The sequence below is a fragment of the Hyla sarda genome, chromosome 13 (genome assembly GCF_029499605.1).
Source record: "Hyla sarda isolate aHylSar1 chromosome 13, aHylSar1.hap1, whole genome shotgun sequence".
Classification (NCBI taxonomy): Eukaryota; Metazoa; Chordata; class Amphibia; order Anura; family Hylidae; genus Hyla; species Hyla sarda.
In genome coordinates this window covers 32,360,310-32,388,296 of record NC_079201.1, presented here as the reverse complement: position 1 = coordinate 32,388,296, position 27,987 = coordinate 32,360,310, and the positions used below count along the sequence as shown (strand labels likewise).

The window sequence follows — 27,987 nt, the reverse complement described above, 5'->3', positions numbered from 1 at the left end:
CAATTTCTAGAACTCCCATTGAAGTTAAAAGGAGTTGCACAAAAGACAAAGGGGGCATTTATCAAAGTCTGTAGGTACACTGATTTTATACACAGGTTTTAAAGGGTTACTTCCCTGGAAAACATTTTTTTATATAAACTGGCACCAGAAAGTTAAACAGATTTGTAAATTACTTTAATATATAAAAATCTTAATCCTTCCAGTACTTATTAGCTGCTGTATGCTCCAGAAGAAGTTGTGAAGTTCTTTTCAGTCTGACCACAGTGCTCTTTGCTGACACCTCTGTCCATGTCAGGAACTGTCCAGAGCAGGAGCAAATCTCCATAGCAAACCTCTCCTGCTCTGGTCAGTTCCTGACACGGACAGAGGTGGCACCAAATAATTTGAAACAAATTGTTTTCCACCGGAGTACCCCTTTAATGGTGTAGTTGGAGTGTACATGCACCAAATGTACACGGGCATGTGACAAATATAGTACTAGTACAGCTTTTTCTGAAATTTCACTTCACAACATCACTTCGTATGACTCCTTCCCTGTGACTTTTTTATGACTTTTGTGCAACTTCTTGAAACTGCTGTCTACCGCCCAATTTTAAGTCAGGTTTAGGCTGGTGCATGTTTGTGGTGTAATTAGGGCAATGCAACAAATCTTGGACTTTTTGAGAAAAGTCGCACTTCATAAATCTCTTACCACTGCAAATGAAAAAGCAAACGTGTGCACCAAAGTCATTTCACTGTTCATCTTGTGCAGGGAGACCCCCCAAGCAGTGAGCAGGAGGATAGGAGAGGAGACATTTCCCCACACTTCCTGCTGGTGAGTGGTGCAGTGTAGCCAACATATTGCATTCTTAATGTTCCACATCTGCCCATAGATAACCAATTTCTATTTATTTTTCCTAAACTAGACTACCCCTTTAAGTCTCATTTTTAGCACAGAAGAACATTGTCCCTTTAAAATCTCATCTTAAAATCATAATGCTGATCTGTAAGGTCCTTTAAGGGAAGGAACTTGTCAGTGTCTGGTGATTTCTCCCCTGATACATGTGACGAAACCCACCATGTCTCAGTTCTCCACACAATGTCATATGACCCAGTGCTCTATGTAAGAATGGGGAAGTACCAGTCAGTGCAAAAAAATATTACATTAATAAATAGGGCAACATGCAACGTGTCAAGCAATTGTGCCAGTTAGCACTTTGTTCATATATCAATTTATACCACGTTGTTAAAGAGCACCTGTCACCAAATAAACTCTTCTAACCTAACTCAGGCTATGTTCCCTAACTACTCCTTCCCACCCTTTAAAAAAAATTCAGAGCTTTAAAAAGCTCTGTATCATACCTTTATTCTTGCTCAAATAGTGCAATCTCCCAGAAGGAGAAAGTGGGCGTCTCCCAGCAGGCATGACATCACTGAAGCCTGCGGGGGGACCACTTCCGCCCTCACATTGTTGCAGCACTGTGATAAATAAAAGACCTCAAGCTCTGTGCTGCAGCTTTCAGTCTGTGCAGCTGTCAGTGAGGCTATGTGCAGCTGTCAGTGAGGCTATGTGCAGCTGTCAGTGAGGCTATGTGCAGCTGTCAGTCTGTGCAGCTGTCAGTGAGGCTATGTGCAGCTGTCAATCCAGCTCAGTGCAGTGAAACACTCCCTGAGTTTGGTCTACAGCCATTACAAGCAGGAGACCAAAATCTGAGATTTTGACCAGACAGAATGTGTTCTAGCCAAGAAGGGAGACCCCTGGTGCCAGAAGTATAGAGCAGAAAAACTAACATAAAACATTTTTTTTTTTTTTTTTTTTATGGAAGCCAATTACGAAAGTTATTTATTTGGCATAAGGAATCAAATATTAAAAATCATGTTTAATGACAGTGCCCATTTAAATGCACTGTATTGGTGCAAATGATATGCACAGGGTACAGATTTATATGGGCTGAAATGCTGCAGAATATCTGCGGCGTTTCCACAACAATTCATAAGTAGAAAATCCACCAAATCATGTGGATTATGCAAATTTAAATAGATCCATGGGGAATTTACTAAGACCGGCATTTCCCTTGCTGGTATAACATTTTTTTCTATTGGAGTACCCCTTTAAAGAAGGGACATCCACACAAAAGTATGTATAGAAATTCAGTGAAAGGTATATAAATGGGACGTTTTGTCTCAATATAGTGCCATGACTAAGACTTGTTAACAAGTCAAAACGCGTTGGTGCGTTTCGTTTGTATGTTTTTACACTCATGATTTTTCATTTGGATTTAATGAAGATTTCTAATAAAGACTAGGATTTTACCTTATAATTGGAAGCCAGAAGTTCATTGTTTTCCTTTGCTGATTCTTTCACCTGGGGACTCGGCCCCAGCGTCCTTCCCCGAGCTTCCATATGGGAGGTTCTGCTCTTGCTATCCGGAGATTGGGACATAAGTCGTTGAGCTGATCTACTTTCACAATATCTATTATTGCTATAAAAATTCAGTCCTTTATTAATCTACTGCAATGCAACTATCAGCTCCCAGAGTCAAGCTAAAGCATCAATAAAAAGTGCATAGTCATTGTCCAGTTGTAAGATCAATGAACATAAATAAAGTGTACAGAAACTGAGACAGTATCCATTGATTATTAGGAATATCCAGAATAATATGAAAAGCAGGAGCTCTTTGTATCCAAAGCACAGAGGGTATTCGCCAGCATGGCAAGAGCCCCGGTAAGTCCAGCCCATTTGCTTTTTTCTAGAGGTCATCAGTCAAATGGGGTATGTGGATGCATGAGGGTACAGAGGTGGTGAATAAGAGGACATGGGCTGGCCGTATCTGCGCTTTTTACTGTCCTGGGATACGCCCCCTTGGCTTTTTATTACATATTATCAAAAGGGCACTGAAGAGGTCTATGGTCAAAACAGAATTCAAGCTCAGGCCCCCGATCAAAATGGCAAGGTCCTTGTGCCGACAGCGCTGTGCAGTATGGACCATCAACTTAACGGTAGAGGCGGCCGGGGAGCGATGAAGGTAAATATTGTTTCTTTTTTTCTATTTTACAGGGACCTGAGCTAGAATCTTAATTGAAAAAAAAAATCCTCATTAAATGTGAGTATTTACAGGCCGTGTTTTATTGTGATGTCCCACTAGAAAGCCTCAAAATATGCATCAAGCATTGAAAATGTATAAAACATGAAAATGTATAGTTTTTATTGTTTTGGCTCAATAGACCATATCAATAAAATATGAGTATTTATAAAGCTGTTTTCTAGTGTGTGATGTGTGAGTAGCAAAAAATAATAAGTGAGTGAAGTTTCACAACAAAAAGCGTCCTAAATAAATAAAACACTTGAGTATTTATAGTCACAACAGAAAGCATCATAAAGAGCACATCAGAAATAAACCTACACGTGTATCGGTATTAGAGATAAGAAAGTATATAGCAGTTTATTTCCATCCTTATGCTTTGACAAAGCTTTGTAAAGTAAAAGAAAAACAATCACATAAAACACAACATGTCGGGTATACTATTTTCATTTTTAATTTTCAATATATATATATATTTATATATTTTTTATATTTTTATTTTTTTTGGTAGTGGACAGAATAACATGGCATATGTTTTTTTTGGAAGACAGAATAGTAAAATCTACTATCAGGGATACACCAAATAAATATGTCTGAATCGCATTTAATATGTAAACATATAAGCATTGGCATAGAGCAAATGTATGATATAAACAGGCCTTAAAGGGGTACTCCAGTAGAATTTTTTTTTTTTTTAAATCAACTGGTGCCAGAAAGTTAAAAAGATTTGTAAATTACTTCTATTTAAAAATCTTAATCCTTCTGATACTTATCATCTGCTGTATACTACAGAAAAATTATTTTCTTTTTGAATTTCTTTTTTGCCTGACCACAGTGCTTTCTACTGACACCTCTGTCCATGTCAGGAACTGTCCAGAGCAGGAACAAATCCCTATAGCAAACCTGGACAGTTCCTGACATGAATAGAGGTGTCAGCAGAGAGCACTGTGGTCAGAGAGAAAAGAACTATACAACTTCCTCTGTAGTATACAGCAGCTAAGTACTGGAAGGATTAAGATTTTAAAATAGAAGTAATTTACAAATCTGTTTAACTTTCTGGCACCAGTTGATTTAAAGAAAAAAAAGAAAAAAATTCCACCGTAGTACCCTTTTAAGCTACTCTTTGTGGTTGTTCAAAACAACAGAGTTCCAACCACCATACTGCAGTGAATATCCTGTGCAAATACAATCTTATCCACCAAAGTAATTATGTATATAAAGGTGAGAAAAATAAAGTTTGACAATCAGTTTGAGCCCAGAGATAACTTGAAGCTCCTGGGTCCCAATGCAGAATCTGTGACCCCAGTTATCACATATCTTTTTACTACTGGCTTCCTCATAATGGAGTATAATAGATATCCAAGGTGTGGGTGCAACTGAAACCTCTGCACCTCTTATTCTTATTCTATTCACAATGTGAATACTATTACTAGTTAGTCATTTTTATAGTATCAGTGGTTTCCTATGCAGGGTTTTTCACTTTCGATAATATTTTACCAAAAGCAACTTCCTCTTTTATTACAAAAACTTTGTTTCTATGAAAAAGCAGTCCGGAAGTCGAAATACTCTTGAGAAGAGCAAATCTTTCTGTTCTTTAAGGAGAAAAAGACTTTCATTTCAACAATATTGCATGTGGTCATTTGCATTTTTGTTTCTCTGTTTCTATGATGACACTGCCAGATCCATCACATGACAGAAAGTAACGGCACTCTTATCTATCTACTTAAGTATTTAGTCAGCCACCAACTGTGCAAGTTCTCCCACTTAAAAAGATGAGAGAGGCCTGTAATTTTCATCATAGGTATACCTCAACTATGAGAGACAGAATGAGAAAAAAAATCCATAAAATCACACACTGTTTTCACACACTTCTGCTGGTATTTTGGCCCATTCCTTCATGCAGATCTCCTCTAGAGCAGTGATGTTTTGGGGCTGTCGCTGGGCAACACAGACTTTCAACTCCCTTCAAAGGTTTTCTATGGGGTTGAGATCTGGAGACTGGCTAGGCCACTCAGTCGTCCTGGTCCCTTAGCAGAAAAACAGCCCCAAAGCATGATGTTTCCAACCCCCCCATGCTTCACAGTAGGTATGGTGTTCTTTGGATGCAACCGAGAATTCTTTCTCCTCCAAACATGACGAATTGAGTTTTTACCAAAAAGTTCTACTTTGGTTTCATCTGACCATATGACATTCTCCCAATACTCTTCTGGATCATCCAAATGCTCTCTAGCTAACTTCAGACGGGCCCGGATATGTACTGGCATAAGCAGGGGGACACGTAGTATTGCATGATTTGAGTCCTTGGTGGCATAGTGTGTTACTGATGGTAGCCTTTGTTACATTGGACCCAGCTCTCTGCAGGTCATTCACTAGGCCCCCCATCTCATTATGTCTCTCATAGTTGAGGTATACCTATGATGAAAATGACAGGCCTCTCTCATCTTTGTGAGAATTTGCACAGTTGGTGGCTGACTAACTATTTTTTTGCCCCACTGTATAATGGAGTTGGTAAGATTTCATCATAGTGTATGGAGTTTGAAACCCAAAAAAGTGCTGCAAGCGGAGTTATTTTTCTCCGGCAGATATTTAAGCACCCGTGAAGGAGCTTCCAACAAATGTAAATCAATCCTTAGGTTGAAGTTTTTGAAAGTTCAATAATATTGTCCCACCAGATTATATGAAGAGTAAGTTTCACCACAACTACTTCTACGAGTTTTTGTACCACATCTGAGTGTTGATACCACAAGATAACTGAACTTCTTTATGTCCACTTACTCTGATTGGAAGTAGGCAGTACGCTGTTCTTAATAGAAGGTAAAGGTTGTTCAGATCCCTGAGTGAATTTCATATGGGCCTTGGAAACTCCTATAAAATGAGGAAAAACATTGTCACCAAATAAAGTTTATAAAAAGGTGGTCAAGTGATGGTCATCTTCTGCAATAAAGAAGAATTTGGCCTTGTGAACACATCCATATTTGAAATCCTTACGACACCCTAATCCTAAATAGTTTTAATGCATTTTAATGAGGTAATCTATGGTGCTATATATCACGTTCGCCCCGATAAGGCCTTATACATTGTATCTTAAAATTAATATAGTATCTCAAATTGGCCTATGGATTTCTCTAGGGTTGAACAGGCCATCGTGTCTCTTCACAGTCCTTCTCTCAGCTACAACAGGAACATAACTTACTACACAATAGTTTCCATTGTTACTTACAGATACGCTAGACGATGGGGCCACTAGAAGGATAATCTCACTCCGCTAACTATGTCTTTTAGAGGAATATCTTAAAAAACAGCCCCCTTAGGGCCCTCTTATACGGTGCAATTATTAGCCGATCAGACCGACATCACCCTATGTAATAAGGCCAAAGATTAGCCTTCTCCTGTTTCACATCTCCTGTGTAATAAAAGCGCTGTACAAACTATCCAGCCCTCCCCGCATGATTATTGAGCCGTGTAATAGGCTCTGTAAATGAGCACCGATCTCTGAGATTCACAATGCAGCACCAGTCCTGGAATCTGACCCTGTTAAAGTTAGTGCTGGGCGGAATGACCAAAAATGTGTATCACGGTGTTTTTCAAACTTATTGCGGTTCCGCTGTATTTGACGGTATTTTTTTCCCCCACTCATCTCCCCCTAAACCCCACCGAATAAATTATCAGCCGCAGTCCGCTAATCATATATGACCCGCGGGCGCTGCTCTGCTTTTCGTCCCCACACCGAATGAACAGGACTTCTGTTCGAAGAAGTTCTGCAGCGCCCGCGGCCCACTGGTTTTCAGCGCTTGCAGGGGGAGGTGACAGCTTCCGTTCTCCAGAAGTCCTGCACCCACGCCTCACAACTCATTAATTTCCAGCACCGCGGCTCACAGGAGGAGAAGGAGAGCAGCGCCTGCGGGTAACATGAATAGTCCCCCGATGTGGGGACAGCGCGGCAATACCGACCGGTATTGTGGTATAGGGAAAAATTCATATCGTACAGAAAAAACACACCGGTATTCGGTATGTCATACCATATAGCTACTGAAGAAAATGTCCATGACATTGAAACGCGTCTAGACTGCCACAGTATATACGCTATTGCACAATAACCACAAAGACTATCATAATTGCCATCCGAGATTCATCATTTGATTCATCATTTGAAACTGCTGGATGCCCTTTATTTGGAGACCACTGCAGCCCGCGCGCACATAGTGCAGCGTTCACACACGTGGAACGCTCTTTTCGATCCATCCTCACAGCCCCGGTTTACCTACCTGAGTCCCGGACATCACATCTACAGGCCGGACGCTTGCCGTGCCAGTCCGGGACCCACGAACCGCCAGAGAACCACTCACCCATCACACAGACGGGCTCACACAGGACGAAGCCGTCCCCAGCACAGGACGCAGTCGTGATAGCCGCACCAGCCGTAGCAGTAACATATCCTGCAGTGGGTGAGTGGTGCTGTGCACCGTTAATCATTACAAGCGTTACACAGTCAGTACGCTCCTAAGACAAATCTACATCTACTAGTAATACCATCACAATCGGCACTATATCACCAACGAACTATACCTATGAACTGTATCTACTAAATACATAGGAGGTATACACAAGTATACGATCTTATGAACTGTATCATTTATGGATCCAATACACCGAATGGACTAAGTGCAATTAGCGAGTGAGATCAATTTTTTACAGCATATCTATCAAAATTGATATTTTTATTAATAATATTTTTAATTACTTTAATCCCATACCGGGATGTATGGATGTGTGCTTGGATGTTGGTTTGTGTTGGTTCCCCCTTGGGGCCTCGGTATAGCCTCCATGTCCCTCATGATACCCTCTGGTTTACCCTGTTTAGTTAGTACTGGTTGACGGGGTGAGCTGGGCCCTTAGGGAGGTACTGTTCTTTCTGTATGTGTTATTTCACCCATGGCGAAGTTTGTTAACCTTATATGCAAAAATTAAATAAATACTTAAAAAAAAAAGGAAGGGACAGCAGTAAATAGTAAAATGAAGAGTAAAAAAAGTAAAATATAGCAGAAAGGGAACCATTTCCATAAAAAGGCCCTAGATGGCAGCAGAGCATCGCAAAAGCTCCAAATAGACAGGAAAACATTTCAAGTAAAATAAAAACAAAAAACATAAAGAATTAGTGGCTGCATGGTCAGTGAGAGACTCCAGTTCTTTATACAGCTGTAGGGAGGCATCAGAAATCTCTTGCAATAAAGGATAGGCTGAGTGACTTTTGGATGCAGTCATATAGAATCAGAATCTGAAAATGGTGGTGACAGCGCTCCGTGGTGTGATAAAAGAGGATTGCGTGGAAATTAAAAAACATGAAAGTCGCTCACCTGATACAGTTGTGTACCCACATACACAACAATGTGGAGCATATAATATAGAAGTGTCCACAGCCCTCCGGTCAATAATGGTAATTGGGAGAAAGAAGCTTCAGGAGAGACGCCGGCTCAACGTGGCGCAGGACACAGGCAACAGGTAGATAAAAGCCAAGGTATTTTATTTCCCAGAATGCAACGCGTTTCACTGCCTCAGCAGCTTCATCAGGCGTAGGTAAGAACAGTACAATGGTGCCTTTTATTCTAGCACTAATTAGTCACAGCAGGGACGGGTTAATCGCCGAGGACCAATGAGTGCTGGAGAAAATGCATTTGCAAATGTAGACCATATATATACATGGTTACTAAACATTTTTTCGAATGTATTCGAACCAAGAGACTTATAAGCTAACAAATAAGAATATATAAAAGAATAATATATGTATAAATATATGTATATGCAATGTAAACATATTTAAAAAATTATATAAAAAATGTATATAAAAAATGATATAAACAATTCAACACAAAAATCTGTGACAAACAAAGGGGAGGAGAGAAGGGATCAAGAGACGGGGACGGGAGGAAAAGAATGGGAGAGAAGGGAATGCGGCCAAAGTGAATGGTCGAATATACAGTGATCCCTCACCTTACAATGGCCTCAACATACAATAGTTTCAACATACAATGGTCTTTTCTGGATCATTGTAACTTGAAACCAGACTCAACATACAATGCTACAGACAGTCCATATCAATGGCTGGAAGAACCGACACGACAAATTAGAATGGGCATTCACTGGTAAACACCTGTATTACTGAAGTGCATGTACTGACTGGCTGTCTGGTAGCGCCCCTTACAGTACAGGGAGGTATTACATGTTCTGTACTCTTTACCTGTTCCAGGGTTAGCTGCTCCTTTGGAGACCAGGTGAGGGCGGCTCCATTTTACTTTTATAGGACACTGTGTACTGTACAGGACCCTGAAGAAGCTGATTTACAGTTCCCAGCAGATCTTTATTACTTTTCTATGTAAGAACTTGCTTTATCTATATTAGTTATCTACTTATTTTTCTTTAATCCTCACTTTTTTCCTATTTTTGGATGACATTTTGGTACTTCAGAACCAATTACCTGGTTTCCATAGAGTTATGGTCTCAACATACAATGGTTTCAACATACAATGGTCGTCCTGGAACCAATTAATATTGTAACTTGAGGGACCACTGTATTAACGAGCATTCTCTATGGTCTCATTCAGACCATGCGGTGTTAAAGTTGAAAGTGCAAAAATCCAGTAAGATTCTCTGTTGATTAAATATTGGAACCGATTGGGTTTGTCGACTGGAATGGATTCAAGAATTATTAAACGTAGAGATGAAATATCATTATTGTGAACCATAGTAAAATGCCGCAATAAACTGCGTAATGTGAATTGGTTCTTAATATTCGAACGGCGTTTAGACGACTGCAAGAAAGAAGATATATTGCACACTGGGTGTTACAATTTAAAACTTGATTAATATTGAATGATTTTTTTGTATAATGTAGAAGAAAACTTATTCATAAAGGGATCCATCATACTACAACATAAACACCTATTTTTTTCCCACAGGGGGTGCATCCTGGATTTGAAATAATTGGGGAGGAGTTATCATTAGATATATTTTTTTATCTATTAGGGGCTATCATGTTTTGGAGATTTTTTGATCTCCTGTACGTAATGCCAGGTTTTGTGGGGACTACATCCTTGAGAATGGGGTCGTTAAAAATAATATATGCCAATTACGCTTGAAAATATTATGTATCTGTGTGGCTGCTCGATTGTAATTAGTTATAAAATTATATTTAAAAGGATTATTAATTTTTGCTGAATCAACTTCTTTATTTTTAACTTCTTTTAACTAGATCACTTTGTTTTTTATAAATCTAAAAAACTAATATTATTTGGGGCATAATTCAAAGTAAATTGTAACCCCCATTTGTTGGAATTTAAAGTGGTAACAAACTCGTGGGCTTGTTCTTCCGTGCCCGTCCATAGAAAAAAAAGAGATCTATATATCTCTGAAAATAATACATATAAGGTGAATAAATCAGGGACTGTGCTATGTGGAGGGCTTCGAAAAAGCCCCCATAAATAAGTTAGCATAACTGGGGGCGAAGCGCGTCCCCATAGCACATCCCCTGATCTGTTTATAAATAATATTATCAAATGAAAAAACATTGTGTTTGAGAATGAATGATATGGATTGTAACAGAAACCTTGCTTGATCAATATGTAAAGAAATGTCACCAAAAAGGAGATCTTGAATAACCATCAGACCTAGGTCGGTATCAATATTGGAATATAACGAACATACATCTAAAGTGAGAATAGAAAGAGAAGAAGGTAAACTAATTTGTTGAAGTTCAGAAATGAGTTGTGAAGAATCTTTCAAATAAGATGGTAAACATAAAACATATGGTTGGAGAAATAAATCAACAAAATGTGACAAATTGGCCGCGAGTGATGAAATACCCGAAATAATAGGGCGACCAGGGGGATTAACTGAATTTTTATGTAATTTTGGTAAATAATAAAAATGAGGAAGAGAAAAATGGTTAATATTAAGAAAGGATAGTTCTTTTTTTATTGAATATACCTTTGGCTGAGGCGTCATTGATGATACCGACATAGATCCGATGGTAGTCAGAAGGGTCTGAGGGAAGGACAGTGTAATCATTTTTATCTGAAAGAATTCTCAAAGATTCAAGGATGTAGTCCCCACGATTAAGGATGGCAACCCCTCCTCCCTTATATGTGGGGCGTATGAGGATTAGTTTGTTATTTTGTAGACTTTTTATAGCTGCCCGTTCACTGTTAGTGAGATTATCAAATTTTTTAAATGTAATATTGGTGTTATTAATATTACTGAACTCAGTCATGACTACTGTATAAAAAGTTTCTAAAAAGTTCCCACGATGATGTAGTGGGTAGAAGGAGGAGGGTGGTTTGACTTCCACATGTTTAAAGGAAGAGTCGGAAATGTTTTCACAATTAAACTTTGTGTTGGTAACTGTGTGTTGGTTATTTGTTAACATAGAAATATGTCTGGTGAGTGTTAATTTTCTAATATATTGGTTTAAGTCCAAAAAAAGTTGAAACTGATTAGGGTTAGATACCGGATAAAATGATAATCCTTTTGAAAGGAGATCTATTTCACTTTCAGAAAGGAGATAAGAGGATAAATTAAACAATTTTGGGATTGTTCCTGGCTGTGTGGAATGAACTCTGCGTGACTGTCCTCCTCTACAGCCTCTATAAGATGTTTTCTTTTTACTGAGGGTTTGTTTGGAGAATTTTTGGTCAGTGGTGGAAAGTAGTGAGTTATGTGTTGGGGTAGTGAACTGGAGGCATGAGGGTGTAAATGATGGAGTTGAGTTGATTCTGAACGGTAATCTAAAAAAGAAGTGTCTGATAGTGGAGAGGGACAAAGGGTGAGGGAGGACAGGTGTAATGCCTGAGAGAAGTGGAAGTGTTGTGATTGGATAGGCTGTGTGTAGTGAGTAAGGATGAATCGTGAGGAATGTGCAAAGGTTGAGAGGGCATCTGATTGGAAGAAGCGAGAGCAGGTAACAAAGAACAAACCATGTCATGATTCAACGGTAAATGAGATATGTCTTGGTGAGAAGTGAGTATGTGAAATGCTGGAGGTGTGAGGGTCTAACTGGGGTGAAATAGTAGAAACCGGATAAGACATACCTTGGTGAGAAATATGTGTGTAAGATGCTGATTAATAATCCTTTTAACCCCTTAAGGACCCATGTACCCATACGCGTACATCGCACGGCGACCCCGCATCATATCGCGGCGGGCCCGGCGTCATAGTGAAGCCGGGACCCACCACTAATAGTGCGCGGCACCGATCGCGGCTAAAAACGAAAGTGAAAGTGCCCGGCTAGCTCAGGGAGCTGTTCGGGATCGCCGCGGCATCCCGAAGAGCTGTAGCACAGGAGGAGGTCTTCTTACCTTCTCCTGCGCTGTCCGATTGCCGAATGAATGCTTCAAGCCTGAGATCCAGGCTTGAGCATTCAATCGCCGAAAACACTGATTGATCCATTCCTATGGAGATGCATCAATCAGTGTGAAAGATCAGTTAATGCAATGTTATAGCCCTCTATAGGAGCTATAATATTGCATAAGAAAAGTGTAAAAAAATCATTAACCCTTTCAATTATCCCTTCCCCTAATAAAAGTTTGAATCACCCGGGATTTCCAAGAATAAAAAAACAAACAGTGTAAATAAAAATAAACATATGTGGTATCGCCGCGTGCGGAAATGTCCGAATTATAAAAATATACCGCTTTTTAAACCGCACGTTCAATGGCGTACGCACAAAAAAATTCCAAAGTCCAAAATAGCGCATTTTTAATCACTTTTTATACCACAAAAAAGTGAATAAAAAGTGATCAAAAAGTCTGATCAGAACAAAAATGGTACCGCTAAAAACTTCAGATCACGGCGCCAAAAATTAGCCCTCATAGCGCCCTGAACACAGAAAAATAGAACGTTATAGTGGTCAGAAGATGACAATTTTAAACGTATACATTTTCCTGCATGTATTCATGATTTTTTTTCTGAAGTGATACAAAATCAAACCTATATAAGTAGGGTATAATTTTAACCGTATGGACCTACAGAATAAAGATAAGGTGTCAATTTTACCTAAAAATGTACTGCGTAAAAACGGATGCCATGACTAAGGGCAGACCTGCCCGAAAAGCATAGGCGACGTGTTCTGTGATGTTTTGTATCCTGTGACTACTTCAATAAAGACGTAAAAGCTTTTATCCGAGACTCCGGTGATGGACATCCATTTCGTCTATCATGTGGCAGAGAGTTCCACAGTCTCACTGCTCTTACGGTAATAAATCTCTGTATGTGATGATGGTGAAACCTTTGTCATGGTTATAGTGTCCCAAAAGTAGTCGCTCACGTCGCCGGCAAGGCTCCGTGCCCCCAGATTACTGGATATTTGATTTCAAGGGGTTGTCTCAGCATTGGTAATGGTGGCATATGTAGAATATGCCAACAATGTATAATCATCAAGTATCTAACCTTGGTGAGACCCGCTGATTGCAAAGAAGCAGTTGTGCTAAAAAATGGCTACACCACTCGGTCTCCTCCTCATCTGCCTTTTTTCTGAACAGCCACAGTGGTGGCCATTCTAGTCAATATAGTAGTATATCATAGTATATCATTTTTAATCATTACCAGTATGGTCACTTTTAGGCTGAATTCTGTTTTGTGAAAAATCTTCTTACCGTAAAGAACATCTGAATTTGTGGCTGAAGAACAACCAAACAAACATTCTTCTCCATTTAAGTTACAGTCATGAAATCTCTGTTGAGCAGCTGTTGATCTCCTTTCATCTTTATTCTTTATGGATGGCAAATGGTTTTCCCTTCTGCCGCGATAGATGTGCCCGTCCTGGCCTAGAATAAACATCTCCTCCTGTAATGAAAAGGTGGACTGGTATAAAAAAAAAAAAAAAACATAGAATTCATGTGTCCAAAAACACTAGGAAAAAAAAAATCTGATTAAAGAGGTACTCCGGTGGAATTTTTTTTTTTTATATATATATATATATATCAACTGGCTCCAGAAAGTTAAACAGATTTGTAAATTACTTCTATTAAAAAATCTTAATCCTTTCAGTACTTATGAGCTTCTGAAGTTAAGGTTGTTCTTTTCTGTCTAAGTGCTCTCTGATGACACGTGTCTCGGGAACCGCCCAGTTTAGAAGAGGTTTGATATGGGGATTTGCTTCTAAACTGGGTGGATCCCGAGACATGTGTCATCAGAGAGGACTTACACAGAAAAGAACAACCTTAACTTCAGAAGCTCATAAGTACTGTTAAGTAAGTTTTTTCCCTGGAATACCCCTTTAATCCTTTGAGTACTTATCAGCTGCTGTTTGTTCCAGAGAAAATTCTTTTATTTTTTAATTTATTTTCTGTCGCGACCACAGTGCTCTCTGCTCACACCTTTGTCCATGTCAGGAGCTGTCCAGAGCAGGAGAAAATCCCCATAGCAAACCTCTCCTGCTCTGGACAGTTCCTGACATAGACAGAGGTGTCAGCAGAGAGCACTGTGGTCAGACAGAAAAGAAATTCAAAAAGAAAAGAACTTCCTCTGTAGTATACAGCAGCTGATAAGTACTGGAAGAAGTAAGATTTTTAAATAGAAGTAATTGTTCATATCTGTTTAACTTTCCAGCACCAGTTGATTTAAAAACAAGGTTTTCCACCGGAGAACCCCTTTAATGTCTGTAGGCCTTTATAGACTAGTAAGAAATGGAAAGCCGCATCTGCCAACTGCAACACCTACAAGTCTGCGATTACATGGTAAGCGTCTAGGGCCGTGGTCTTCAACCTGCGGACCTGCAGATGTTGAAAAACTACAACTCCCAGCATGCCCGGACAGCCATCGGCTGTCCGGGCATGCTGGGAGTTGTAGTTTTGCAACATCTGGAGGTCCGCAGGTTGAAGACCACTGGTCTAGGGGATAAAAATCTGAAGAATATTCTTAAGGGACCAACGTAAAAAGTTACTTTCACTATAGACTGTTTTGTCATTTCTGCCCCCCTATCGCCTAACTCCCCCCGATGCTTTAGGTGTCTTTCTGTTTTACCATCCTTACTTTTAAACCAGCCACAAATTCTTCCTTCTGCACAGTACACGGAGTACTGGCCTGCAGCCTAGAATAGCGTCTTTGTGGAAAGGTTAGTGTGTGACTTCCTCCACAGTTGCGGGAGCTAGATGTATATCCAAAATCACTTTGTTGTGGTAAGCGATCACTGATAAATAAAAACACATCGAATAGGTCAGGATCACACAATTCATACAGTCTGATGTAGCCTGCATCAAAGTGCACTACCCCCATTGTGCTTCTTATCACACACAACCTTTATAGAGGTCCAAAAACATCTACACTTGGGGAGTGAAGTTAACTAAACATAATATACATATGAGATGTAAGAGTAGCCCGACTCCATGGCCAGCTGCCTCCACCTGTGTCTGGACTTTGGCCTGCATTTACACCAGGCTTTAGGCCATACTAGGTGGTCTACACCGGGCCGATGTAAGGATCTTTGTACACACTGGCGAAAGTGCATTTTAGTGCCCATCCCCCATCACTCACGTAGCGTGGGTTGGAAGCACATGGGGCAAGGCCGAGAATGGCGGTGTATACAGTGCACATACATCGCCGCTCACCGGTGTCGCCCACAACATACAATTATACCTCCACACCAGGACTACATATTGCTACTGCAGTTACTTAAACCATCATACTAAATAATAACGACTATACAGAGACCAATATCGCCACTATAGAAGGGACAAATAATTCTACCACACTATGACCACTACCATTACCACCATATAGTGACGGGATAATACCACCATACTGATACTAAATAAAACCACTGTACACAGACCAGAATCACCAATAACACTACAAGGAACAAATAATACTGCCACACCAAGACCACTACCACCATATAGTGACGGGATAATACCACCATACTGAATAAAACCACTTTACACAGGCCAGTATCATCACTATACAAGTGACAAATAATACTGCCACACCAAGACCACTACCACCATATAGTGACGGGATAATACCACCATACTGAATAAAACCACTTTACACAGGCCAGTATCATCACTATACAAGTGACAAATAATACTGCCACACCAAGACCACTACCACCATATAGTGATGGGATAATACCACCATACTGATACTAAATAAAACCACTGTACACAGACCAGAATTACCAATAACACCACTATACAAGGAACAAATAATACTGCCACACCAAGACCACTACCACCATATAGTGACAGGATAATACCACCATACTGAATAAAACCACTTTACACAGACCAGTATCATCCCTATACAAGTGACAAATAATACTTCCACACATGACTAAACATTACCCCCACATAATGATGGGATAATACTACCATACTGATACCGAATAAATCCACTATACACAGACCAATATCCCCCATACAGTGACCATATAGTGGTGACCCCAGCTATACATTGGCTGAGCAGACTATAAAACAGATTACAGTGCAGTTACATGTAATAACTTGGGGGCCTCTTCATCTTCTTCAAGTCGTTCTCTCTCCTTTTCTTCTGTCTTGCTCAGATGCCATGAAGACTTCTTCCAACCATGACTCGTCACTGCAGAATCTGCCAGAAACACATATTAGGCTCCACACATTTCCAGCAACTTACCTCAACTTTTCCCCAAATAAAGCCTGCATTGGTGCCCTGCATAGTATGGGAGTAGGGAAGTAGATGGGTTATCCTCCCCCCATTAATTAAATGCTCCCAGTAGATAGGGAATCCCCCCTGGTGGGTAGTAATGCCACCAGTAGATAGGTAGGTAATGACAGGCATATCGGGCAGGTAGGTATATGAGGGGAGCTTTATCAAAACCTGTGTAGAGAAAAAGTTGACAAGTTGCCCATAGCAACCACCCATATTGTTTCTTTCATTTTTTTTAGAGATCCTTTTAAAAAATTAAAAAATAAATCTGATTGGTTGCCAAAGGCAACTGGTCAAGTTTCCCTCTGCACAGGTCTTGATAAATCTCCCCCACAGTGTGGGGCAGGTAGGTATCTTGTGCAGGTAGGTATATAGGGCAGGGCAAGTAGGTATCGGGGCAGGTAGGCATATGGGGCAGGGCAGGTAGGTACATATATAGTGCAGGTAGGTATCTAGGGCAGGTAGGTATCTGGGGCAGGACGGGTAGACAGATATATAGTGCAGGTAGGTATATTGGGTGGGGAAGGTAGGTATATGGGGCAGTGCAGGTAAATATATGGGGCAGAGTAGGCCTCATGTACAAAAACAAAAACACTCACCTGCCCTCCGCTCCAGCAGCTGGATGCTGCGTTTGCCCTACCCTGCACTGCCCGTGCCGCGTACAGTACTGTGGCAGGGATTCATGTTCCCTACTCCAGTACAGTTCTGATTGGGGACACGTACATGGTACGCATCGCTAAACAGCTTACCTCCCTTACCTGACTGATTTGAATCCTCTGCCAGTGGCTGGGGATTCAGATCTAACCTTGGGCCACGATAAGCCCTCTCTGCAGAGGGACCCTGCTGCCCCTACCACTCAGGCTCCCATACCTCTGCTTGCCTCAGCTATCTCCAGCATGGGGGCTCAACCCTGGACTCCCCAGGCACTGCAAGCTGCTGCAATAGAGAACTCTGCTCCTGATCAAGAAGATCTCCTCTTGGGCCCTGCGCTGGCGCCCCTGGAGTGGCCCCCCATCACAGCACAGAGCCCTCCACCGGTAGAGGACGTCAGCTCACCCTGGAACCCCCACCTCCACAGTGGTCCTCGGGCTCCTCCTGGGGTCCCCCTGCCCAGGGCCCTCCATCTCTCTCCAGCGGGGGGGGGGGGGGGTAATGGCCACTCCTCTCTGACCACCTGAAAGTCCATGCTGTGGAGGCCTCCTTCCCTGCACCAGGAGACCCTCCTCTAAGCCTACAGGGCATGCCACCCGTCTTCAGGTCCCTTTTCCTGGGCCCTGTGTACCCTCCTCCAATGGCACGCTCTCCGAGGGGCCCCTCTTCAGCCACTCATCCTCCCTCAGCTGTGTCAGACCGCCCGATAACCTTGGCAGACCTCCGTTCCTTGATTGCTTCACTACCTCCCAAAGAGGACTTTTCTTCTTTGGCTAAACAACTAGTGGCGGAATGCAAACAAGAATTCTTTCAACTTCACTTGAGGTGTCCACCTTGTCATCTAGGGTGGATGCAGTTGAAACTGCCCAAGACTCTTCCGCTGCTTCTGTTCAAGCTCTCCAGGCAATGGTACAAAGACACAGTGGCCAGCTTTTCATATTGCAGCAGCACCTGGATGATGGGGGAAATCATAACAGGTGCAGCAACATTCACCTGCGTAATTTGCCTGAGGCGGTTCGCCCTGATGAACTGTATTCTGCTTTGTTGTCGATCTTCAATGATCTTTTGGACAGACCTTCAGATGCCCATATTGAGCTGGACAGGGCTCACAGGGCCTTGCACCCCCCTCATCCTGATGATTGGCGACCCAGGGATGTCATCTGCCGGGTACACTTTTATGCTATTAAGGAGGACATTTTACGCCTGGCCAGCACTAGGCACCAGATTCTCTGCAAGGATGTTGAAGTCCATATGTTGCTGGACCTGTCCTGCCACATGTTGGCTCAGGGAGCAGCCCTCCAGCCGCTGCTGGAAGTGCTCAGAGAAAGAGACTTATCCTATCGCTGGGGATTTCCAAATGGTGCACCATTTCCTAATGGTGCGTAAAGATGGAAAGACCTATACCTTGCGTTCTCCAGATGATCTCCCCAAGTTCATCCAGGACTTGGACATTCCCTCCATCTCTTTGCTGGACTGGCCCATCCTTGCCTCTTTTGCCCCTAAACAGGCCCGCTCTGGACTTTCAGCTCTCTTATGTAATACGCCATTCCCACCCCTCTTTCCCCTGTCTTTTCCGCTCTCCCCCCCCCTTTTTTTCCTTCTTTCCTTCTTCATCCAGACCCCCCCCCCCCGTCTTCAGTATCTCTTTCCCTGGTTTTATTGCTACATTCTCTCACTGTTCATTGTAGGTCTGCCAGAGGCCTCTCCTCCATTATGTTCTGATCTGTTCTGCTTTTTTTTTGGGGTGCCGGGCTCGGGTTCCCCTCCTGCTTTTCTGCTTCCCACTTTCCCCTAATAGGTTGGAGATTCCACCGGGTTTCTTTCTCGTTGTTTGGTCTCCTTGGTCTTGGACCATGTCTTATGTAGAATGTGCTGCGGCAGTAGTCCTGCTGTTACTTTACTGTTTTCTTTTGTGTCTTGTCCCATGTCTCTCTGTTTTTTCCTTTTGGCTCTTTTTGCTTGTTGTCTTTCTTCTTCCCCCCCAGAGACCCCTGGTGCTCAGTTTTCTATCTGGTGTGGAGGAGCCTGGCAGACATGTGGGTGCTGGATTTCCTGATCCGCATGGCGGAGCTTAACATTGCTTTGTTTAATGCGAAGGGGCTTAACACCCCTGCAAAGCAGACGCAGATCTTATCTTCATAAACGCAATGTACATATTGCTTGCTTTCAGGAAACTAATTTTAAAGAGGGTCATGCCCCAGTCCTTAGGAATAGACACTACCCGGTGTGGTTCTGTGTCAATAATCCAGTGGCGTGCTAAGGGGGTTGCCATTGCTATTCATAGGTCCCTTGCCCATCAGCCCCTTAGGATCCGCAGGCCAGATATATATTCCTGTCTTTATCCCTTGGGGGGGAGAACTTTTACTGTTATTAATACGTACGCCCCTAATCAGGGTCAGGTGGACTTTCTGGTTCACCTTGTTGATTTTTCTTTGCCCGTGATGCCGGGGACTGTGGTCCTGTGTGGGGACTTGAATATGACCCTGGATCCCACCCTGGATAATTCCACGGGTTGCTCCAGTTTACCCTATGCTGCCATCAAGCGTGTGAAACGTGCTCTTGCTCTTTTGCAATTGACCGATGTTTGGCGCTTGCAGCATCCCTTGGATAGGGATTATAGTTTCTTCTCATCCCACACATGGGTCTTACAGTCGTCTGGATTATGTACTGGTTCAACAGAGCGCTCTTCCGTGGATGGTGTCCTCTTCAATTGGAAACATTTTGTGGTCAGATTATGCCCCTGTATTCTGCTCCCTCTATCTTCCATTCTTGGCCATTCTAAGTCCTGTGGGAATTACCGTCCCATTTCCCTTCTAAATGTGGACCTAAAAATGTATTCCAAGCTGTTAGCGACCCGCCTGAATTATTTTCTATTGATTCTATTTTTTCCGAACCAAGTGGGTTTTGCGCCGGGGAGAGAGGCCAGGGATAATACTATCAAGACTCTGGATATCATCAATCATGCTCAGTCTACCAAATTGCCTCTGATGATCCTCTCCCTTGAAGCCAAAAAGGCTTTTGAATTTCTTGGTCCTCCCTGGCACAAACACTACATCATGTCGGGCTGGGACCCATCTTTACAGCAAAGATTCTGGCCCTCTACCATTCCCCAACGGCCTGTTTAAAAATTAATAGCTCCCTGTCCGATTCCTTTCCCATATTGGATGGCATGTGGCAAGGCTGCCCCCTTTCCCCCTTCTGTATGTCTTAGTGATGGAGCATCTTTTGGTGGAAATCAGGGTGGACCCCAATGTAACATGGCGTGGTTGTTGGTGGCCGCGAGTGTTCAGCTTCTGCAGACAACCTGTTGGTCTATCTCACGGACCCTATAGTGTCGCTGCCTAATCTTATGGCACGCATTCACGAGTTTGGTACATGGTCTAACTTTAAGATTAATTTCTCGAAATCAGAAGCTCTTAATGTTTCCTTGCCTGGACATACAGAAGCCTCCCTTCGTTCTGCCTTCCCCTTTATCTGGCCTTCCCAGGGTATCACTTATTTGGGGACTAAAATGCCATTGGACCTTTCCCAACTGTTCTCCCTCAACCTTTCTCCCTTATTGGCATGATTTTGTGCAGATTTAGCCTCTTGGAATAGGAGGGAAGTTCTCTTGGTTTGGTCAAGTTAGCATTTTAAAGATGACTCTTATGCCCCGTTTATTATATCTTTTTACAGACTATACCCATATACCTGCCCTCTTACTTTTTGCGCCTTATGCAGCGTTGTTTCGGGTTATTTGTATGGTCATCGGCACGACCCCGGCTTAACAGACTCCTTCTCTTCCAGTCTAAGTTATCTGGAGGGACTGGCCTGCCAGATTGCCGCATGTATTTCTTGGCCTGTGTGCATGCTCATGTCCTTGACTGGTCGCATTACGCTGACTCCAAGTCGTGGGTTTGCCTAGCGCAAGACCTTTGCCCCAAGGCCTTGGCCACTCTCCCGTGGACTTGGTCCCCGACCCGGCAGGACCAATTCCCGACCTCTTATTCAACACGCCATAGTCTAGTTTCTTTGCATTCTGCGGGGGTTTTCTTGATAGACTGCCAGGGCCCCCTTTTCCCCGTGACCGATAACCCACAATTTGCGCCTGGGGTCTCTTCTGAAGGGGACTTTTTTGGTACTTCCCTGGCTAAACCTCTCCGCTTCCATGTTTTGGTTGGCTGGGGACTTAAGTCCCTGAAGGAATTGTTGACTGACAGGCCGTCCTCTAGACGGGCCCCATTTGCATACCTCCAGCTGTGCCATTTCTACGCTCCCTATTGGTGCACAGCTTTTCAAGTTCATCTCAGAGGTGTCGGGTGTTCCTGTTCACTACATGCCTGAGGCGGCATTGCTCTTCATGTTTCCTATGGCGCAGGCAAGGTATAAGTGGTCCTTGGCGCAACATCTTCTCCAGGCTGCGAAAATGGTTATCCTTCGGAGGTGGAGGTCTCCGGAGCCTCCGGTATGGTTTGCAGAAATTGCTCAGACCCAAAATATGCTGGCTGACCATTGCTGGCTGTTCTCCCGGCGGACGTCGCTCGAGTGGGAGCCACCTGGCTTCCGTAGTCAGAGTTTTGTTCCTCCTGAGGTATAGGTCTTTGGTGTAGGCGGGTCGTGGTGCGGAGGGTGTGTTGCCCCTTCGCATTTCTCCTATTTTCCCTGAGGGTGACTCGTGTCTCGCTGGTCCTCCTTTCAGTCATATGTTTTCTCACTCTTCAGTTTTCCAGTCTCTGGCTCTTAGTGCTCTCTCGTCTCCTTTTTTCTTCTCCCCCTCCTGTTGTATGTTTGTATTTTGTATGCTTTATTTTTGTCTTTCCATCGTGGTTTGGAGTTATTTCAGTGGACTTCCTGTTAATTATTTCAGGTCTAACATCTCCGTTTTCACTACCTACTTCCCATGGAGCCCTGTTTTGCTCACTATACCTGCTCGGCTTTCCCCGCTTCCACACCTTTTGCCTTCATATTGGTTTTGTTTTGCATGCACTGCATTTTTTTAAACATTTGATGATCCTCATTGTTTGATATTATTGGCCTGCCTTGTTCTTACTGGCCTACCCTGGCCAAAGGGCCCTTGTTTACTTTGCTGCATTCCTTTTTGTATACTATTGTTTTTCCTTAATAAAATTTCTTGAATTTGAAAAAATACCGTGCACCATTGATTAATGTGTCGTAAGAACGTCAAGATCACTGCAACATTTGTGTTCTAAACCTGCATAGAGAGTAGACCATGAATGATGAATTTCCCTGAATTAACTCCAACATGTCCAGTCTTTTTCTTAATAAGAGATTAGCGGGCTGGCCCAATTCATATTAAATCAATGGTCAACAGTTCACTAGACTGCAGAACCAAGAAAAAAGAAAAAGGCAGGCAACTATGAAGTGATGCACTCCAAGAATAAACATACGTTAGAACAATTCTCTTTATTAATCAATTTGAACATACAAAGAGGAGAGCATACAAACAATAAAAACCTTTTAAAAACAATATATCTGGTGGAGGAGTGTAGTCCATCAACGCCCACCCTGTACTAGGAAAAATGACCCAACAAGAAAATGCAGGTTGTCCCAAGCAAAAAGCAATGTAATAAAAATGTATCACGTAAGGACCCCACAAAATACACCTGTCCATTCTGACCTATATATAAATCCACTCTGACTCAATCAGATGTATCCCAATACTGAACAATGGACCCAAAAAGGATATCACAGTATACTCAATAAAATATATTCACAAAATATGATGATAATGGTCACAAATAAATATGGCAACAATAAACACAAATAAGTATACAGTCCCCTCTACCTCAGAACAGACTGCAGAACCAGGCTTAATCTATGACAGTCACCTTTTCTGGGTCCTTATATTAGCCCCCAGTACTCAGGTACCCTCAGGACTTATGGTAGGGCAGAACAGTGGGACCAAACAGCAGTCATGCAGAAAATTCATCCAAGCCCATATTGATGTCAGCAACAAAAAGCAAAATGACAACTCGCCAATGAATGATGGAAATAGTAGTCTTACAGGGAGCAGTAAACCAGCTGGATGATTCAGATAAAATGCAAATATCAAAAACATACAGATATAACAAAACTCAGGTTGATAGAAACTCACTATGCAGCACTCTGCAATACACAAGCGTAACACTAAAACCAACATAGGCAGACTGGACACGACATAGAAAACACATGGCAGCAAAACACTAAAAATATCATATTCTACACACACAGCAGCCATGCAAACCAAACATCAATCCATATAAAACAATACATTCCAAAAAATGTAAATGGTAGCTGCTTAAAGGGGTAGTCCAGGGAACTAAACTTATCCACTATTCAAAGGATAAAACATAGAATGTGTCGGCAGATAAGAGCCATTTGGCCCATCTAGTCTGCCTAATATTCTGAATACTTATGAATTGTACTTGTCCCTACCTTATACGAGGTATAAGGAAAGCCTTATACCTATCCCTATCTTATATAAAGGATAGCCTTATGTCTATCCCTATCTTATATGAAGGATAACCTTATACCTATCCCTAACTTATATGAAGGATAGCCTTATGCCTATCTTATATGAAGGATAGCCTTATAACTATCCCTATCTTATATGAAGGATAGCCTTATGCCTATCCCCATCTTATATGAAGGATAGCCTTATGCCTATCCCATGCATGCTTAAAATTCTTCACTGTACTTGCAGCTACCATTTCTGCAGGAAGGCTATTCCATGCATTCAATACTCTTTCAGTAAAGTAATACTTCCTCATATTACTTTTAAACCTTTGCCCCTCTATTTAAAAAATAGAATAAGTGTTTAAACGCAGGAGGGCAAAACGTGTCCCAGCGATCAAACCCTCTGCGATTAGACACTAATACCTTATACTGTGAATAGGGAATACGTTTAATTCCCCGGACTACCCCTTTAATACTGAGACAGTTAACCCACCTACGACTCTGTTGACGGATTTGGTTAAGTTCAAACACAGTGTACGGCCGGTTAGAACGATGGGCTGGTAGACCAGAAATGTTTGGGATGGATAACATCTCCCTGAGAAGCCAAGAAGAGAATGGTAGAAACAACACGTACTACTAGTGATTGATACTGACTATACGAAATAAAGTGCATTTAATAAAAAGACTTACGCGCCGGGCACCAACATATCCACAGTGCGGTCACAGGAGATGCAGTGAAATCTTCTTATCAGCTGCCTTGATGTGACAGATAGAAATAAAATATAATTGTTCTGCCTCCCTGTAATAGATGCATCTATTGTACATAGAGCCACTTTATATTACTCAGGTTTAACCTTTGTTTTGTACATTTATACCAGAAAAAGTTAAAGTGCAACTATGATTCTCCTAGCTCTCTGTAATGTTTGTGGAGGCCTAAACACCAAGAAATTAAATAATCAAAACTTTGTTTTTGTGACTTGAAATCATAGTTAAGCTTTAATAGGTAACTGACATTAGGTAATTGACATTACACAGTATCACGCTGTAATCCATAACAAACTGTAGAATTTTATGTATGAACTGATCTTTTTTTTTTTTAAATTGTTTTTCTTAACAATTTTTGCATGTAAATCCCATTTTTCCCTTGTGGGAGGGGAAAAGCAAAATAGGAGGAAGCTCATATCCTGACCTGATATCATGTCCTCATATCTGGCCCCTATATCATGTCCTCATATCCTGTTCTCATATCCTGACCTGATATCATGTCCTCATATCTCGTTCTCATATCCCGCCCTGATATCATGTCCTCATATCCCTTTCTCATATCCTTCCCTGATATCATGTCCTCATTTCCCGTTCTCATATCCTGCCCTGATATCATGTCCTCATATCCTGCCCCCATATCCTGACCTCATAACCCGTCCTCATATCCTGTCCTCAGGTGGGGCTGAGTTGTGATAAAGAGATTGTAGGCTGAAAATAGAAGGGGAATGGCTTTGTGGCAGTGAGCATGACTTGACAAAAAAGGTCAAAAAAAGATGGGGGTGTGGCTTTTCAAGAGGACATGTGGCTTTGTCAGAGGGCATAGCTTGTGGTAGGGGTGTGGCTTGCAAGCCGGACTGACGCACTCACCTGGAGATGCAGAGGGGAGCTTGTGAAATAAGGTGGAGGAAGTCCCACAGATTTGCATGGGAATTCAGACAAAAAAAAAAAAAATACCCTCACATGAGGGGGTAGGTTAGGGTTTAATTAACTATCCTATATTTTTATTTGACATATAAGTAGCATGAGTACTAAGTATTATCAAAATATCTCCAGCTGTTTGGAAGAATATGCTGGAACATACATTTCCCATAGACTTGTAAGGGACTTTAAACAAAAACCCAGACTTTCACAAATAGGAGTGGGTTAGGGTTAATTTAACTATCCTATATTTTAAGTTGACATAAAAGTAACATGTGTACCAAGTTTCATTAAAATATCTTCAGCATGTCGCTTAACCCCTTAAGGACTCAGCCCATTTTGGCCTTAAGGACTCAGACAATTTAATTTTTACGTTTTCATTTTTTCCTCCTCGCCTTCTAAAAATCATAACTCTTTTATATTTTCATCCACAGACTAGTATGAGGGCTTGTTTTTTGCGCGACCAGTTGTCCTTTGTAATGACATCACTCATTATATCATAAAATGTATGGCGCAACCCAAAAACACTATTTTTGTGGGGAAATTAAAACGAAAAATGCAATTTTGCTAATTTTGGAAGGTTTTGTTTTCACGCCGTACAATTTATGGTAAAAATGACATGTGTTCTTTATTCTGAGGGTCAATACGATTAAAATGATACCCATTATTATATATTTTTATATTATTGTTGCGCTTAAAAAAAATCACAAACTTTTTAAACAAATTAGTACGTTTATAATCCCTTTATTTTGATGACCTCTAACGTTCTTATTTTTCCGTATAAGTGGCGGTATGGGGGCTCATTTTTTGCGCCATGATCTGTACTTTTTTTTGATACCACATTTGCATATAAAAAACTTTTAATACATTTTTTATAATTTTTTTTTTAATAAAATGTATTAAAAAAGTAGGAATTTTGGACTTTTTTTTTTTTTTCGTTCACGCCGTTCACCGTACGGGATCATTAACATTTTATTTTAATAGTTCGGACATTTACGCACGCGACGATACCAAATATGTCTATAAAAAATGTTTTTTACGCTTTTTGGGGGTAAAATAGGAAAAAACAGACGTTTTACTTTTTTATTGGGGGAGGGGATTTTTCACTTTTTTTTTACTTTTACTTTTACATTTTTTTACATTTTTTTTTACAGTTGAATAGTCCCCATAGGGGACTATTCATAGCAATACCATGATTGCTAATACTGATCTGTTCTATGTATAGGACATAGAACAGATCAGTGTTATCGGTCATCTTCTGTTCTGGTCTGCTCGATCACAGACCAGAGCAGGAGACGCCGGGAGCCGGACGGAGGAAGGAGAGGGGACCTCCGTCCGGCGTTCTGAATGATCGGATCCCCGCAGCAGTGCTGCGGGCGATCCGATCGTTCATTTAAATCGCGAACTGCCGCAGATGCCGGGATCTGTATTGATCCCGGCACCTGAGGGGTTAATGGCGGACGCCCGCGAGATCGCGGGCGTCAGCCATTGCCGGCGGGTCCCTGGCTGCGATCAGCAGCCGGGATCAGCCGCGCATGACACGGGCATCGCTCCGATGCCCGCGGTTATGCACATGACGTAAATGTACGTCCTGGTGCGTTAAGTACCACCTCACCAGGACGTACATTTACGTCCTGCGTCCTTAAGGGGTTAAGCCAAAATCTGCGATCAAAAAACTCTTCCAACCCAACCATCACTCCATAAAAAAAAAAAGTTTTGAAAAATCCAAACATATTTACTAATGTTCCTACATAAAATGTGGTGAATTTGGGCTCTGGAAAAAAAAAAAAACGTAGGGAAAAGTGCAAAACATAGGGAAAATTTGTAAATACCATGGGAAAATACCTATAGGGGAAAAAAAAAAAAAAAAACACACAGAAAACTCCACTCCACTCTTAGTAAATCAGGGCCATTGAGTTTTACATTTTATATATATATATATATATATATATATATATATATATATATATTAATTTTATATGAGGTAGTCACTTACTTGCGGATACCAGCAGCCTCATCAGCTTCATACTGTGGTGGATGTTGCTGCAGCTGTCGCTGAAGATCTGTCCAGCACTGCTCCAAGATGCCCTTCAGTGGCTCAAGTTCTATGCGGTCCAGCTGTAAACCATGTACAAAACCGTAGTGTTACTGAACCCAGCTCAAGCCATTATGGACAAACTATCCAATGTTGACAGCTGAGTGTAATGCAAGGTTTTACATAGGAATGGTTACAAGTGCACAAAATATTTCCTTGACAAGATAAAGGGGTACTCCGCTCCTAAACATCTTATCCCCTATCCAAATAATAGGGAATAAGATGCCTGATTGCGGGGGTCTGGCTGCTGGGACGCCCGCAATCTCTGGTGCGGCACCCTGGTCATACGGTGCACGGAGCGAACTCTGCTCCAGCTGGATGACGGGTGGCCACAGCCATCACACCCCCTCCATTCAGGTTTATGGGAGATGTGACGGCTGTGTACTCTCG

The 27,987-nt window shown here is 41.8% G+C and overlaps 1 protein-coding gene across 3 annotated transcripts in view; it reads right to left on the bottom strand.

Moving 5' to 3' along the window:
* Nucleotides 1-4,106: 4,106 nt before the first annotated feature.
* The window catches only part of QRICH2 (glutamine rich 2), a 109,228-nt gene continuing 85,347 nt past the window's right edge, over nucleotides 4,107-27,987 (bottom strand). For all 3 annotated transcript variants that reach the window (XM_056549842.1, XM_056549843.1, XM_056549844.1), the window contains 6 exons: nucleotides 27,499-27,620; nucleotides 24,510-24,575; nucleotides 24,313-24,414; nucleotides 15,084-15,240; nucleotides 13,706-13,895; nucleotides 4,107-5,927 (listed from right to left, as the gene is read on the bottom strand). In XM_056549842.1, the coding sequence (XP_056405817.1) occupies nucleotides 5,824-5,927; nucleotides 13,706-13,895; nucleotides 15,084-15,240; nucleotides 24,313-24,414; nucleotides 24,510-24,575; nucleotides 27,499-27,620 (741 nt within the window). In that variant the 3' untranslated portion in view covers nucleotides 4,107-5,823. The remainder of the gene's footprint in view (nucleotides 5,928-13,705; nucleotides 13,896-15,083; nucleotides 15,241-24,312; nucleotides 24,415-24,509; nucleotides 24,576-27,498; nucleotides 27,621-27,987) is intronic.